Genomic DNA, 15,153 nt, shown 5'->3' with positions numbered 1-15,153 from the left:
GGCAAGATAGCATGATATTGGCCAAATAAGTTTAATACAAGGAAATAATGTTGTAACTCAAAGTAAATTGCCTTCCACTTAAGACCTTTTTTCTGATTTTATACTAAATGACTTCTGTTCCTAAAGCTTAGGATAAATTAGGAATACAAGTTAAAACCAGAACCTTGTTAAAGAAAATGCGATACCGAAAATAGCAAAGTCAACTCAACAGCAGATAAAATCGGGAAAATTTTAATTACTAAGCATCAAATGCATTTTACATTGATAACTGCAGTAATGAAATTGTGACATTTTAAATATTTTTCTCAAAAAAAGGTTAGTGATTTTCTTTTTCCTAGGAAATATGGAATCCCAACTATGAACATTAATGTGGCCAGTCTGGGTCACTATGGTTTAGTTAATGCTAATCTCAACAGGTGTTCACATTTCCTACCTACAATAAAGTAGACTATGGGCTTCTCTCATTGAATTTTAGCAAAAACTCCCTAAGATAATTTAAAGGAATGTTAAATTTTTGAAGTGCAAACTCATAAAACTCTACTTTGGGATCACTTTTTTTGCTTCAAGTGCATCTAACTCAAGAATATAGGCAATTTTTCTCTCTTAATCCCTTGGAAAAATATTTCTGCAGTAAGTCTTGTGTCTTCTTAACTATGGGTTGTTTCTAAGAAAGAGTGTTAGCTCTGTGGTTAGTTTCCCACAGTTGATAAAAATCTATTAAAAACATCTTAATATAATTTGCAAGGGAAAAAATTTGTTTTTTAAAGGCTGCAGGAACAGGAGAGAAATAGCACTTATTTGTATAAGCACAAACACTTAAAGCTAGTCATACTGCAGATAAATCCAACATAGTATTCAAAAGTTCTATAAAAATGAACAAAAGATACATGTTTACTTCCATTGCTCCAATAATCAAATATTAGGTCTGCATGAGAGTTGCACTGTAGCAGTTCGCTGGTCCAATTTAAGAGTTCAAAGTCCTTTTTGGCCCAATGATGTCCACATGCCAGATAAATTCAGTTCAAAAAACAGAAATTAGGGCAAAGACTCCATATAACAAAGCACAAGGATATGCTACTAGAAGTTGCTGTCCTTCCATGGCTAATGCAGAAATAAAAATTTTGGAAGCAGAAAAACTACACCATCCAATAATTCCAGCAGTGAGAATGATTCCTACCATTCCTCTGTAACCAACAAGGAAAAAGAGGGGGAAGGGGGAAAAGGCAGTAGATGAGATTAGTTATGAAAAAATACAACAACAACAACAACAAAAAAGAAAAAAAGAAAAAAATACAACAATAACCAATTCTAAAGAAAAGCATTTTAAATCCACATTGTACACATCTATAGAAATGATCGATTTTTTCAAATGTTAAAATAACGTACCTCGTAGTGAATTCAATGATGCTGAATTATTCACATCCACATTCAATGATGTGATAAAAAGCTCATTTATAATTACATTTTGCTCCTGTTAGCATAGGAGCTAGGTTTCTCACTTTAACATTACTGATATCTGGGATGGATGCACTTTTGTTGTGAAGGACTGTTCTGTGCATTGCTAGGTTGTTCAGCAGAATCTCTGGCCTTTAGCCATAAGGTACCAGCAGCACATCTGCATGGCCCACAGATGCGACAATCAAAATGATCTCCAGACACTGCCTAATGTACCCTTAAGAGCAAAACTGCCCTGGTTAGAAAATACTGTTTTGGTAGAAAATGTCTTCTGTAAAATTCAAATATATATGTACCAATCTCAACAAATGAAAAGAATGAGTTTACACTGCAAAACTGAAGCATTTTTACGCAAAGCAGGAACATTGTGAAGCCATCAAAATCTCTACCATCGAATAGCTGATACATGCTCTTCCCCTAAACCTCTCTTTTAACTTTATCAAAGTGTAACAAAGGCCCATCATTGGTTGTGCCTGGCACTAGCCACAAGGAGGAGCCTAAACTGTTGAGAGGATCTGTATACCGGCCATGAGAAGAGAATTTATCAGCAGGAATTTATATCTTTCTAACTTTACCTAAAGTATCACTTACAATTACACACTTAAAGCTGCTTACAAGTACATCTGAGAACATGTAACTGCCTCTTCCCATAAAAAGAATGTTTTGTTTTCAGTTAATAAGCTGCCAAACAGACTGTGTGTTTATTACTTTCATTTGGCATATGCCTAACATCTTTAAAATCAGATACAGTGTAAAAAATATCAGAGTTGGTAAGAGTAATTTTAACAATTTGATCTTTTCACCCAATATTTTAGTTAACAATCACCACTGTTCTGTTTGTTTACTGACAATGGTATAAATAAACACAGAACTAGTGAAATTCTTTATCACAGATAAAAGCAGAGATGGTATAAAAAGTTTTTAAATTTATTCTCAGGTCCACTGTTCACCACTGAAAAGCATATAGTACAGTCCTTATTCATAACAGGCACTGTATCTCATGTTTGCTGAATCAGTGATTTATCTTAAACTGATGGTGAGATAAATCCTATTTCAGAGAACTGGTCAATCAATCCCCAAAATAATGATCAGTACTTACTGCAAAGAAAATATCACTGCAAAGCTGGAAAGTAGGATCATGGGAAGAAGACAATATCCAAGGACACTTGCCACACACCCAAATGAAACACCTGTCATACTCATTAAGTTTAGTAAACAAAACATTCCTAGACATCCAATTGCACTGATCCCATATACATAGCCAAACTGGATTTTGCCAGCCTATGGGTAAAGAAAAGATTACAGGTTAAAGGGAAAAAATTCTTTTTGGTTTTAGTTCACCTAAAATGGTACATGTAAGAAAATATCTAATTTGCAAACATCAAAATCTATAGAGGCATCTATTCTTTATGCAGAGTAGTAAAATACAGATTTACATCTTCCTCAAGATATCTGAAATATCCACTTTCCAATACACAGATACTTGGTTTTTTAATTTTCCAGTTAGTATTTGAGCAATTCAGCAAATAAAGATACAAAATCATGGTACAATTACTTTTAAGTAGTAGATTTCTTAAAAAAAAAAAAAAATCTAGCTGATATTAAGCAAATAAACTACAGAGACAAGATGGAAAACCCTGTAGAATGTTTGGACGATATCTAATATTACTTGAAAGCACCTAATACCACCAAAATTGCCCTGAAGCAATTTATTCTCATTGGCAGATGTAGTTGCAATCTTTTTAACAGCAGAAACAATTTCATCATTCACTTTATATGGCTGTTAAAGTTGCTAAGAGAAAGGAAGCCAGGATAAGCAGGACACCATGGTTCTATGGGGAGGGGAGAAGAAAAGAAAACTGATTAACAAGTAAGAGAAATATAATGGAAGATGTATTTTCTTTCATTATTTCCCCAAATTGTTGGTGGATTTATAGTCTTTTGACAAACAAAAAGAATTATGCTCTTCTAAAAGACATTACCAAACAGAACTAAGACAGTATAAGTTAGTTACACTGCTCTAAGAGTATCCTTTTTTTTTTTTAATTTTATTTATTCATCAGAGACACAGAGAGAGAGGCAGAGACGTAAGGCAGAGGGAAAAGCAGACTCCCTCCAATGCGGGACTCAATCCCAGGACCCCAGGACCACGACCTGAGCCAAAGGCAGGTACTCAACCACTGAGCCACCCAGGTGCCCCTGTAAGAGTACTCTTAAAATCAAGATGTATGAGCAAACAATGTATTCAGGTCATACTATGATGAAAATCAGTCCACAGAGAAGATTTCAAAAATGTCCTTGTTTATCAGATTTTGGACATATAAAAGTCAATCATGAGAATGTCTTCAAAGATTATGTTACATGGAAAAATTCTTGTCATTTTTGTTAGACTCAGTATTTATTTGCAAATATGTGAGAATGTAGAAGATTTAAAAGGTTCAGCTGAGTTTAATGAATTCATTAATGTAGTAATAACAAAACCTCATATATGTACAGCACTTTAAAATTTTTCTGGGTTCTCATATAACCTCTTGGTTAATCTGTAAACAATCTTGTGAGGTGGGAAACATAGGATTATCAGAGGGAGCTGAAGGATGAAACATTTTACTCCAGAAAAGAGCAGGAGCACTGAACTGATGCCCAGCTTTTCTGACTAAAAATCCCATCTTCTATCCGTTACTTCATTTATCTCTCTTAATTCAGAGACATAAGATAAAATACAACAAATATTAACAAATTATCTTTACAACTATTCATTTTCAATATACTTTAACATTTGCAGGGAAACTTCTTGTCTTTTAACATTCCAATTCATTAAAAGTTAAAATATATACAAAACTAAGAACAAGCACCACCATAACAAAACATCATCCAAGGTCTATAGATTAAAAAATAAGCAAAAGCTATTATTAATATACATAAATAAATAAAAGAGCAATAGGCTAAAGAATGTTGTCAATTTCTAAAAAGTAAGATGGAATTTTGATGAGGGACTGAAGCCACACGTTATTTGTGTTTTTTTTCCCCTAATGATTGGAACTTTTCTCAGAACAAAAAAATTATTTCTAAATATATGACATTTGTTGTCAATGGAGAAGTGATGAATGGGTATATATTCCAGCAACTTAATACCATTCAAAACACATGAAAGATTTGATATATCAACAGTCTCAAAAATGGCTCCTGATGGAACAATGAAAGATTTTCTTTAATCTCACACTGAGAGCTCAAACTAAAATCTTACCAGTAACAACGTGGCTCCAAAGGCAAGGCAAAAAACCATTGGTCCTGCCAAATCAGTCTCATTCATGATGCTGCCATCTGCTACTTTTAACGGATGTAACACTGTTAGTGTTTTTTGCCAGATGTGGTCAAAATTGATACCTAATTCTAAAGGAAAAGAAAGTAAGACAATTAGGATTTGTGACACACCTTGAGTTTACCAGAATCTATGCTACAACAGGAGATAAAATGAAACATTCAGCATCAAAAGAGAATCTAGCAATATCAGGCATTTTGGTGATTACTCAATACCAGTTTTCATTGACTGCAAATATCCTATTTTTGGTTTGATGCTGCAAAAGTGTGTGGATATGACAAAACAAGACATTCGCAGCTATGCGTGCATAACAAAGAATATATGGACAATGTTATCAGTTAGGGGTTCTTTACTTGGGACTTCAGAAATACTTGGAGATGCTATGAAATTGTATATGAAACTATGTTTCTATGCACAGGTGTACATTTTTCCATAGCTCTCATTAGACTTTCATAACGTATCCAACCTCGACCTAAAATGTATGGAACTACTGCTTCATGGGTTTTAGAATACAATTTGAAAATCACCATACTTTTCAGTGATGTTACTAGTTTTGCCAGTTTCTCCCATGTAAAACAATCATTACTACGGTATTTCCTTTTATTTCTTCTACTGACAGAATTTAATCAGTAATGGGAATTAAGTCAATGCTCACATAATTGTCACTTTATGAAGATCTATTAAAAATCTGGTCCCCTATAGCTCAATGTGGTTTCATATGTGGCTTTTTTTTTTGTATAAAATTATTCTTTTAAAGGAAGGGACAACTTCTCCAAACTGAGATATGTTTTCACTGACCAGCTAGACATCACAGAATACTACAAACTACTGCAACCAATCCTACCTTCTAATAAGGGTGGCTCATCTTCAAAATTGTTTCCATAGAATGGCTGAGGTGTTGTTGGAGTGTATGCCTGAGTTGGCTGAAAAATCTGCCCGGTGTATGGCTGTTGTGGCTGCATCATCTCTGGAGGGACAAATCGGCCTTGCTGCGAGTAGTCATAGCCAGCATACTGTCTATAAACCAAAGTTACATTTCTCAGAATTACGTCAACAGTGGCAATCTCTGAGAGCTAGAGAATCAAAGTCCTGCAATTCATAGAATAGCTACTTTACTACTTTTCATAAATAGTGTTGAAATAAGATCTAATAACTAAGATCAATTTGATTATCTAATGGTAAGTTGTATTTTTTAGAGAATCTTGCTAATGATGCCAACACTCACATGGAGATTAAGCATTTTACCAACTATGAAACTTTTAAACATTAGGCGGTCAACAAATGAAAACTAAAGAATCTTATCTATTCTTCCCCTTCAATAAGTATATGTAATATGAAGACAGCTGTGAAATACAACTGATGCCTAAAACTATGAATGAAAATGTAACATGACAGACTTTGTCTTACATGCTATGTAATTTTCCATTGTGGTTTGGATCTCCATTGAATGTAATCATTCTTCTTTACTTTCTGTACTATGTTATATTTTGCAAGCGGATGGATAAATCTCTTTAAAAATAACCACCAACTTCAAATACAGAGTAGAAAAATTCAAGCCTCTTCCTGTGAAAGCTTTCTGAATACAACAAAACATTATTAGTACATCTTGCATTTGAATAGCACTGTTAAGTTTTCAAAGCAGATGTACATCTACTGTCTCATTTGATATGTGCTATAGTAAATCCTGCACTGTAGAAAAAGAGACTTTACCAAGGCTATTTTAATGATGAAAACAACAGGGACCTGAAGGTTACTGAAGTAGTGTCTTTAAAAACCTGTTTTGCCATGTTCTGGGAAAAAAAAAATATGGCTTACCTATCAACGGAACTAATCTCATTACACAGAAAGAAATAAAGAATAAAATAATTATTTTGAAAAGAAATTTTTTAAAGCCTTAAAGATCCTTTAGTTTAATTACCCTTAAAACTTTTATAGTTCCTTTTGACAAGTATAAAATCTAATGACTGCCATGAATATTATTTGGAGATCTTAAATCTAATTTTTAAAATAACTGATATCTTGATTAAAAGCAAATCCAAGTAATGGCAAAAGTTCAACTACACACAGCCCTCTGGAGAACCCAATGAGATTCTCAAGACTTAGTTATCACTCTATTTCAATCCAAGCTGTAAAAAAATGGTATTTATTTTTCTGGCTATATAGTAATACAGAATTCGATGAAACACTATTTAATAGCAAAACACAAAAAACAACACGAACAGTTACCAGTAAATATATTGTAATGGGGGGCAAAGATTACTAAACACCTGTTAAAAGGAATGAGGTACTTTTATGTGTAATAAAGAATGAAAATAAAAAAATACTTAATGGGCAGAAACGAAAAAACACCCAATGTTCAGAATAGTATATACCATATGTACCCACTGTGATTGTACTTTTTGGAATATATCTGTGTGTATATATTTGCATATGTGTATTTTATTTACAGGTACATATATTACATATAATATGCACGATTACACAAGTTTAGATATAATGTAACATAGTTAATATAATATACATAATTATATAAGTAAAAGGACCGGAAAGTAGGGGTAAGTAGAAGACTTAATTTTCATATTAAAAACTTCAATATTAAAAACTTCTGCACCTTTAAAAGGGTTGTACATTTACTATTTATTATAATTCATTCTAAAGTGTTATATATGGGGATCCCTGGGTGGCTCAGCGGTTTAGCGCCTGCCTTCAGCCCTGGACGTTATCCTGGGGTCCCGGGATCGAGTCCCATATCAGGCTCCCTGCATGGAGCCTGCTTCTCCCTCTGCCTGTGTCTCTGCCTCTCTTTCTCTCTGTCTGTGTCTCTCATGAATAAATAAATAAAATCTTAAAAAAAAAATAAAGTGTTATCTAGAACACGTAGGTATATATTGGGATCCCTGGGTGGCTCAGTGGTTTAGCACCTGCCTTCAGCCCAGGGCGTGATCCTGGAGTCCCAGGATCGAGTCCTATATTGGGCTCCATGCATGGAGCCTGCTTCTCCCTCTGCCCGTGTCTCTGCTTCTCTCTCTCTGTGTGTAACTCATGAATAAATAAATAAAATCTTAAAAAAAAAAAAAAACAACTACATAGAAAATTGTTAACAGGGCAGCCCAGATGGCTCAGCGGTTTAGCGCTGCCTTCAGCCCAGGGCATGATCCTGGAGACCCGGGATCAAGTCCCACATTGGGCTCCCTGCATGGAGCCTCCTTCTCTCTCTGCCTATGTCTCTGCCTCTCTCTCTCTCTGTGTCTCTCATGAATGAATGAATCAATGAATGAATGAATAAACAAATAAAATTGTTAACAACACTAATAAACTTTTTATACTGTTATATTAAAATACACTGATGTGTCTTGCACTTTGAATGGATTCTTCCCTTACTCATGTATGATTTTGTAACATTCACTGCTAATTTAGAAAATATTAGTGAGTGATATAGCTCTCCCAAATATTGACATACTTAATATAAAAACATATATATGAAGTATAGAGGAAAATCACATTTGTTAATATCTACCAATGATTTCATCAGAAAAATGGTTAATTACTAGAAAGCTGAGAAGTTCACAGTAATGGATACAGTTTTCCCAAATCCTCATTTTTACCTGAAAACTTTAATTTAACCATTAATTACACATACTGTCAGTTTTCTTTCTTGAGGTTAAGCATTATTCAATTATTATCTCAATTATTTCATCTCTGAGAAAATATCTGCCCAGTTCTCAAATCTACATAACCACAGTTTGCTGGGATGTTATTTCCAATAAAAATGGTTTTCACGAAAAGCAGTTGATACAACCTGCAACTGAAATTGCACAGTGGCTTTTCCTCAAGATAATAACTGTGCTTCAGTATGAACCGGAGGTGCTTTATGACTGTTTCCCATTTTGTCACACAGAATATTTTTAATACATGTGTACTGAATACATGTGTAACATCATGATTTTTACTGCTTCATCAGGGGCAGCCTTAAATGAAACTGGTTCCCTCCACACCCCAGCAAGTGTGTGGTGATGAAGAATACAATGATTACTAAAACACTCTGATGCCCTTGTCATCATATTCAGGTACTAGCGGTTTTACCAACCATTGTTTTTACAGTATCAGTAAAAATGTTAAGACACCTAAAAAGGTAAATAGTGTTTTAGCATTGTTATTATTAGTTTTAACCTTAAAAGGCTCCCTGAAAAGGATCTCAAGGATCCTCTGGGGTCTGTGGTCCATACTTTAAAACTGCTAATAGAGACTCATATATTTCATGTCAGGAAGAGAATTACTACAAGCAAATGACAGCTTCAAAAGTGGTACCATCATTCCTTCTTTAAGATCCAAGGTGAGAAAGACTACACCGTGGAATTTTACTATTTTCCTTTTCCAGAAGGACCTGGTCAGGAAAATTCCTGGCTTGCCTGCTGGTTTTAAACTAGAACACAACATGGTAGACATGATCTTTAGAGAGTAAATCAACATTGTACTCCATATAGATACTTATCAGTTAAGTCAAAGAAGAAAAAATACTAGCTTTAAAAACTTTAAAAATAGTAGTTGGTATTTTATATCTAGCATACAATGTGGACCCAACCAATGTGGCAATCATAAAACTCAACAGATTAAGGTGAAAGGGTCTTTTACTTTTAGTTGTTGTTATATGAATATGAAAATGACACTTATAAATGAAACCCAGTGAGAGACTCCTAACTCTGGGAAACGAACTAGGGTGGTGGAAGGGGAGGTGGGCGGGGGGTGGGGGTGAATGGGTGACGGGCACTGAGGGGGGCACTTGATGGGATGAGCACTGGGTGTTATTCTATATGTTGGCAAATTGAACACCAACAAAAAATAAATTTATAAAAATAAAAAATAATAAAAATAAATAAATAAATAAATAAATAAATGAAACCCAGTTATTACTGCTAATACATTAGGCTTCCTACATTCCTCCACTAGGCTTCACCTATAAACTCATATTTGTTAATTGGCAATAATGGGTATAAAAGCACCTGGGATAAAAAATTCATTATACTGAAGCAATGGTTACTGGCACATGATCTGGTTGCAATGGAAATGTGAGAATAGTTAGCAAAAGAATATCTAAACAACCTCCCTCTGGAGAATTGAAATGAGATGATGATACCTGAGATGAAAAGACAAGTCACAGTTTAAGTGATGCCCACATGACGCACACATGAACAGGACAGGAAAGAAAGGCAAAGATCAATAAACCTAGGAGGTTGTGATCTATATGTCATAGTTTTGCAGAATTCAAACATCATTTAGTATAAACAGGCCTACATACAGAGCCAGGTTTTCCAAAGCGCTTTGGCTGCACTCAAGCCAATCTTTCATTTTCCTCTCATACAAAGATTCAAACAAACAAAAACAAAGACATTTTTAAGTAAATGGAAATTTCTCAACACGATTTTTCCAATTCCACCCAATTAATTGATCAAAAAAGATAAATCCCCAATGGCATATAACAGAATTTAGCAGAAGGAAAAAAACTCATTCACAGATAGTATTTCTCACATGCTCACTCCCACTGCTCAAGGTGTTAGACTTTTAGGGGGAAAAGCCTTACAATATATCAAATTAAGCAGATTCAAGAGGTCAACAGGTGACAGCTTATCTAAGACAGGCCATACTGAGTGAGGACTGAATTTGATTTTTGCTTTGTTTTTTTAAATCTCTTGGCACTGTCATTCAGATTTATTAAATCAAACATGTTCTACTACTACACGTTTCTCTCAGATTGATTCAATACACAACCTTCCCTTGTCTTCATCCTGGGATACCCTTCGGGAGGTTTTTAATTCTTGGTTCATAAATGAATATCATATGACACCAACTGTGTGCAGTAACATGCATATTTATGTGGGCATCTGAGTGTGTACAGTTACATCTCAGAAACAGGCCCATCTTTTCTGTAAGATTCTTGAAGGGATTCTGGACCATCTAAGAAAGGTTAAGCCACCCTGCTGTAGGAAATGAGTGATGAGGTTATCTTTAAGATCCTAAGAAACTAAGAATACGACGTTCTAGAGGAAATCGGTGGAAAAGCTCCGCTAATGTATTTCTGCCACTAACACCAGGGACCATTTAAAAAAAAAAAAAAAAAAGTCGGTTTTTTTCTTGTTGTTTAATTTTATTCTTTAACAGTTCAGGGCTGAAAGGTTTCAAGGCCCCCTCTTCAACCTGCAACTGGTGACTTGTGTGTACTGACCATAGGTTTTGCTATGAGCAGTAATAAAGATGACTATCACCTGCTATATATATATATGTATATATATATATATATATAAATCACCTGATGATTCATAAGAGAGCTTACACTGCTAAATAGTGTCACTAAGCCCTCTGAATTAATACTGATAAGGTCTGAAATTTGGACTGATTTAACTTCTTGAGCTAACTGTTGGCAAGATTTTAAATTTTTAACTGGCTCTGTGGACTAAACAGCCTATGTATCTCCTAGGTCCTTGAAGCCCTTATCTGTATCTTAAATGATGTAGAAATACTACCACTAGGAAACAGTTCTTTAACAATCCACTTTCACAGTCACAGCACGCTGGAAGGTTTTGCAGAAGACACCAAATTAAACAGGGCAATCCTTTCAAACCCAAACCGGTGTCACAGATCTTTCCAGAGGAAGGAAAATTATGAAAAATCACATTCCTGACAAGGGACACGGTGACACGCTCGGTTTTAGGGAGAACCAAACACTGAGGATACAGGCATCCGCTTCAGCCGGGACTAGGGTCAAAGCTGACAAGTTACTTGCTATAGGGTCCTCCACTTCCTCCGTAATCATAGGACTGTTGTGACTGGTCATCGATGCTGTAACTGGTCTGGTAGAAATCCGTGTTTAAGTTCTCAAAGCCTGCCATCGCAAATGATCTGAAAGAGAGAAGAAAAATGGCAAATACTCTTTAAACCCAAGGAAGGTCCTACCGAATTCGTTTCGATACGGACGAAGCAAAAAGCCTCAGAAGGCAGTAACTGATCTCTTCTGGAATCTGGGGGAAGAGCATTTGGAGGACGGGTCCGGGTGGGCAGCTGCACAGGAAACGTCTAAACTAAGGGCCGGGAAGCCCCGTCCGCCTGCCGGAGCTGCTGTGCCCCGGGTTAGGGGAAGGGGCGTGGGGGCCCCGGTTCCGCGGAGATCGAGAATACCAACCACAGAGACGACTCCTCAGCTCAGGGCAGGCTCTGCCGCCGACAGGGCGGCTGTCTCCCTGCAGGCTAAGGCCTGGGCCTGCCGGGAAGGAGCCGACCCCTGGAAGGCCGAGCCTGAGGTCCAGGGGCCACTTCAAAGCAAGGGCCTGAAAGGGAGTGAGGGTCTGGGCGAGAGGATCGGAACGCGGCGCCGAAGGGCCGCAACAAGCCGCGCCGCAGGACTGAAGAGAACCCGAACAGCGGGCCACAAGCCTGGGACACTCACCAAACGCGGAAGCGGCGGTAGCGGCGTCAGCAGCTCCTGCGACCCCCCGAAACCCCCCAACACCAGTTCAGACTCTGAATTGACTCCGTTGCTACGTGTCACAGGGCCAAAGAACTGCTTCCGGGGCACGCCGCTCGCGCAGGCGCGTTGGCAGATTTGCGCCCCTTTTGGGTTGGACACGGCGCGGGACCGGGTGCGGGGGGGGGGGGAGCGGGGGAGACCCGCTATAGAGCATGCGCGGTATCGACGAATGAGTCCAGTGGCGGGCCAATGAGAAGAAGGAAAATACTTCCGGTAGTCTGGGCAGCCGTAGAGGCAGAAAGGCGCAGGCGCAGCAATTGCTCGTTACTCTGGAGGAGGGAGAAGCCGCCGGTCGCCGGTGGTCCCGGGGGAGGGTGCGCGATCGCGGATGCCGGGCCGCAGGGGTCCGTCCCTGTCCGCAAACTACAGAGCGTCGGGCCCTCCGGATTTACCGGGATTCAGACATAGTGTTACGGAGTGTATGCCTGTTTTTTAGTCCTTATAACCTAACGAGACGGGTACTCTATTACTCTCCTTTTGTAAGTGAGGCTGTTAAGTGTTCCTTTAGTCGCCTTTAGTTGCAGGACAGCTCACCTGGCTGTGCCCGCCGTCGGGGATACTGGGATGCACACCAGCTGTACGGTGCCGGTCACCTGGGATTCCTTGGGGGGGGGGGTATCAAGCACCTGGACATACGTGTGAAACTGTTACTAATACTCTTAAGTGCAAGTGATTCTTTGAGGGAGTGTAGTACTCATCAGCGGCGGAAAATCGGGAAAGCCACGGTGAGGTGTTGATCAAAAGGGTGAATGGGAGTTACTAAAGAAAAAGGAGAGGCGCCTGGGGGGCTCATGGCCGAGCATCTACGTTTGTTTGGCTCAGGTTGTGACTCCGGGTCCTGGGATCGAGTCGCGCATCAGGCTCCTTGCAGGGACTCTGCTTCTTCCTCTGCCTCTCCCTCTGGGTCTCTCATGAATAACAATAAAATATTAAATAATAATAAGAAGAAGGACAGCCCGGGTGACTCAGCGGTTTAGCGCCACCTTCAGCCCAGGGTGTGATCCTGGAGACCCGGGATCGAGTCCCGCGTCCGGCTCCCTGCATGGAGCCGGCTTCTCCCTCTGCCTGTGTCTCTGCCTCTCTCTCTGTGTGTGTGTGTCTCCCATGGATAAATAAATGAAGTCTTAAAGAAAAGGGAAAAGAGGGGAGAGGAAGAGCATGAGTATTGCAGGCAGAATAGTGTGTAAAGCCTAGGAACAGGGAAAACATGGTATCAGAAAAGGTGTAAATAAGAGTACTTCACTATTAACATTTTGATCTAAATGATTCTCGGGGGAGGTGCGCGGAGGATGCTTGAAGAACATCCCTGACCTTGAAGAATGCCCCTGACCTCTACCACCTAGATGCCAGCAGCACATCTCCCATCCCCGCTGCCACCTTGTGACAACTAAAAATGCCTCTTGGATAAAATCAGAGTTTGGAAATCACTGGTTTAAATGAAGCCAGGATAGTTAGAGAGGCCTCGAGAAGAGCCATGTAGTTGAGACTGGAGCTATAGGCAAGGACCAGGAAATAAAGAGTGTCTTGTGAGATTCTGGTGTTGGTTCTAAAAGACAAAGGAGAACTCCTGAAGGTTATGAACTGAAGAGTGTTATAAGTAGATTCTTTCCTTTTGATTGCTCTGGCTTCTGTGATAAATCACAGTGTTAAATCACTTTCAGAAAGTTCAGGAATCCTAACTCCAAATGCCATGGTATTAACCAATGAGCAGAACTGTCTTCAGAACCTATAGTATTAAAATTTATACCATCAGCCCTTGCATTATATGCTGCCCTCGAATCCTATGGTCTTTACAAAAGAAACCAGGCCATTGCTCTGGGAGCAGTTTCCAAAAGAATAATAAAATTTCACTGGTTAAAAGGTTGTTGTTTTTTTTTTTCAACATACACACCATAATGAAACAAATTAAACCAATCAAACAAAACAACTCCACACTCCCCTCCAAACAAGAATAGTAATAAAATTACAAACTGAAAAACCAAGGACTATACTCCTGAGATGAATGGGCAGCTAATTTCACCAGAAAATTTATGAAATCGCTCATCAAATTATTTAATTTACCCACTTTTATAAACCATTTTAGAACTTATGGATGTAGATACCATCTGCACAACTCAGAAGAATGATAATGTAGCCAGATTTGCTGGAGACAGCCATATTGTCCCATTTTATGCTTTTTATTCCAGCGTAATTATTAATATTGTCCCTTTTTCTCTATCAAAAATGTCCCAGTTTCATTGATAAATTATATGGTTATACTCTCCAAGCTATACTATCTATGAAGCTGGGCTTCTAGTTATTGCCAATGTGTAATAATCTATTAATTCATCTACTTAGTGATACTATGGTTGAAAGAAAATTCTAGTCTCTTGTTTCTTCTCATGTTTCCATTTCTTCCTGTCCAAAAGAGATATCAGTCTCAAATTTAAACAAAATATAAGAATATAAACATAAAATATTACCTGCTTAGGAATGAATTGTTAGATGTAGCTGTTATTGAAATACTTCTATCTGTGCAAGCAATTACTGTATTTACTGGTTTTCCTTCTTCTCTAACCCTTGCCCCAATTGATAATGTTGCAGGGTCACAGGTTCTTGTCTCATGGAGTTGTGGAATGAATCTCATGGACACAAAAGGATAAGGTGAAGTGAAAGTTTATTAAGTGAAGGTGAGAATGGAAAGGAAGGGGAAAAAGCTCCCTAGAGTGAGGCAGTCTGGAATGGGTTGCCACTGGGGGCTTAGTTTTCCACTCTCTCTGGTTAATATCTTGTCTATAACATTTTCCGCATCTGGGATTTTGTAAGCCTGGTCACCTACCCCTCTGCAATAGCGTAGTCATGTTGCCCTACCTGTCTCTTC

General features: G+C 38.0%; 1 protein-coding gene across 2 annotated transcripts; it reads right to left on the bottom strand.

Annotated features, from left to right (window-relative positions):
- Positions 1-215: 215 nt before the first annotated feature.
- On the bottom strand, positions 216-12,354 carry YIPF5 (Yip1 domain family member 5). 2 transcript variants are annotated; one of them, XM_055332136.1, is made up of 6 exons: positions 12,213-12,354; positions 11,549-11,668; positions 5,619-5,791; positions 4,700-4,845; positions 2,555-2,736; positions 216-1,184 (listed from the first exon to the last, which is right to left on the bottom strand). In XM_055332136.1, the coding sequence occupies exons 2-6, from the start codon at positions 11,656-11,658 to the stop codon at positions 1,022-1,024; spliced, it is 774 nt and encodes a 257-aa protein (XP_055188111.1). In that variant the 5' UTR covers positions 11,659-11,668; positions 12,213-12,354; the 3' UTR covers positions 216-1,021. The 2 variants fall into 2 exon arrangements, with proteins under 2 accessions (XP_055188111.1, XP_055188112.1); XM_055332137.1 differs by lacking the exons at positions 11,549-11,668; positions 12,213-12,354 and adding an exon at positions 6,182-7,263.
- Positions 12,355-15,153: the final 2,799 nt, after the last annotated feature.

The sequence above is a fragment of the Nyctereutes procyonoides genome, unplaced genomic scaffold (assembly GCF_905146905.1).
Source record: "Nyctereutes procyonoides isolate TBG_1078 unplaced genomic scaffold, NYPRO_anot_genome, whole genome shotgun sequence".
In the NCBI taxonomy this organism is placed as follows: domain Eukaryota; kingdom Metazoa; phylum Chordata; class Mammalia; order Carnivora; family Canidae; genus Nyctereutes; species Nyctereutes procyonoides.
This window is presented reverse-complemented; position numbering and strand designations above follow the sequence as displayed.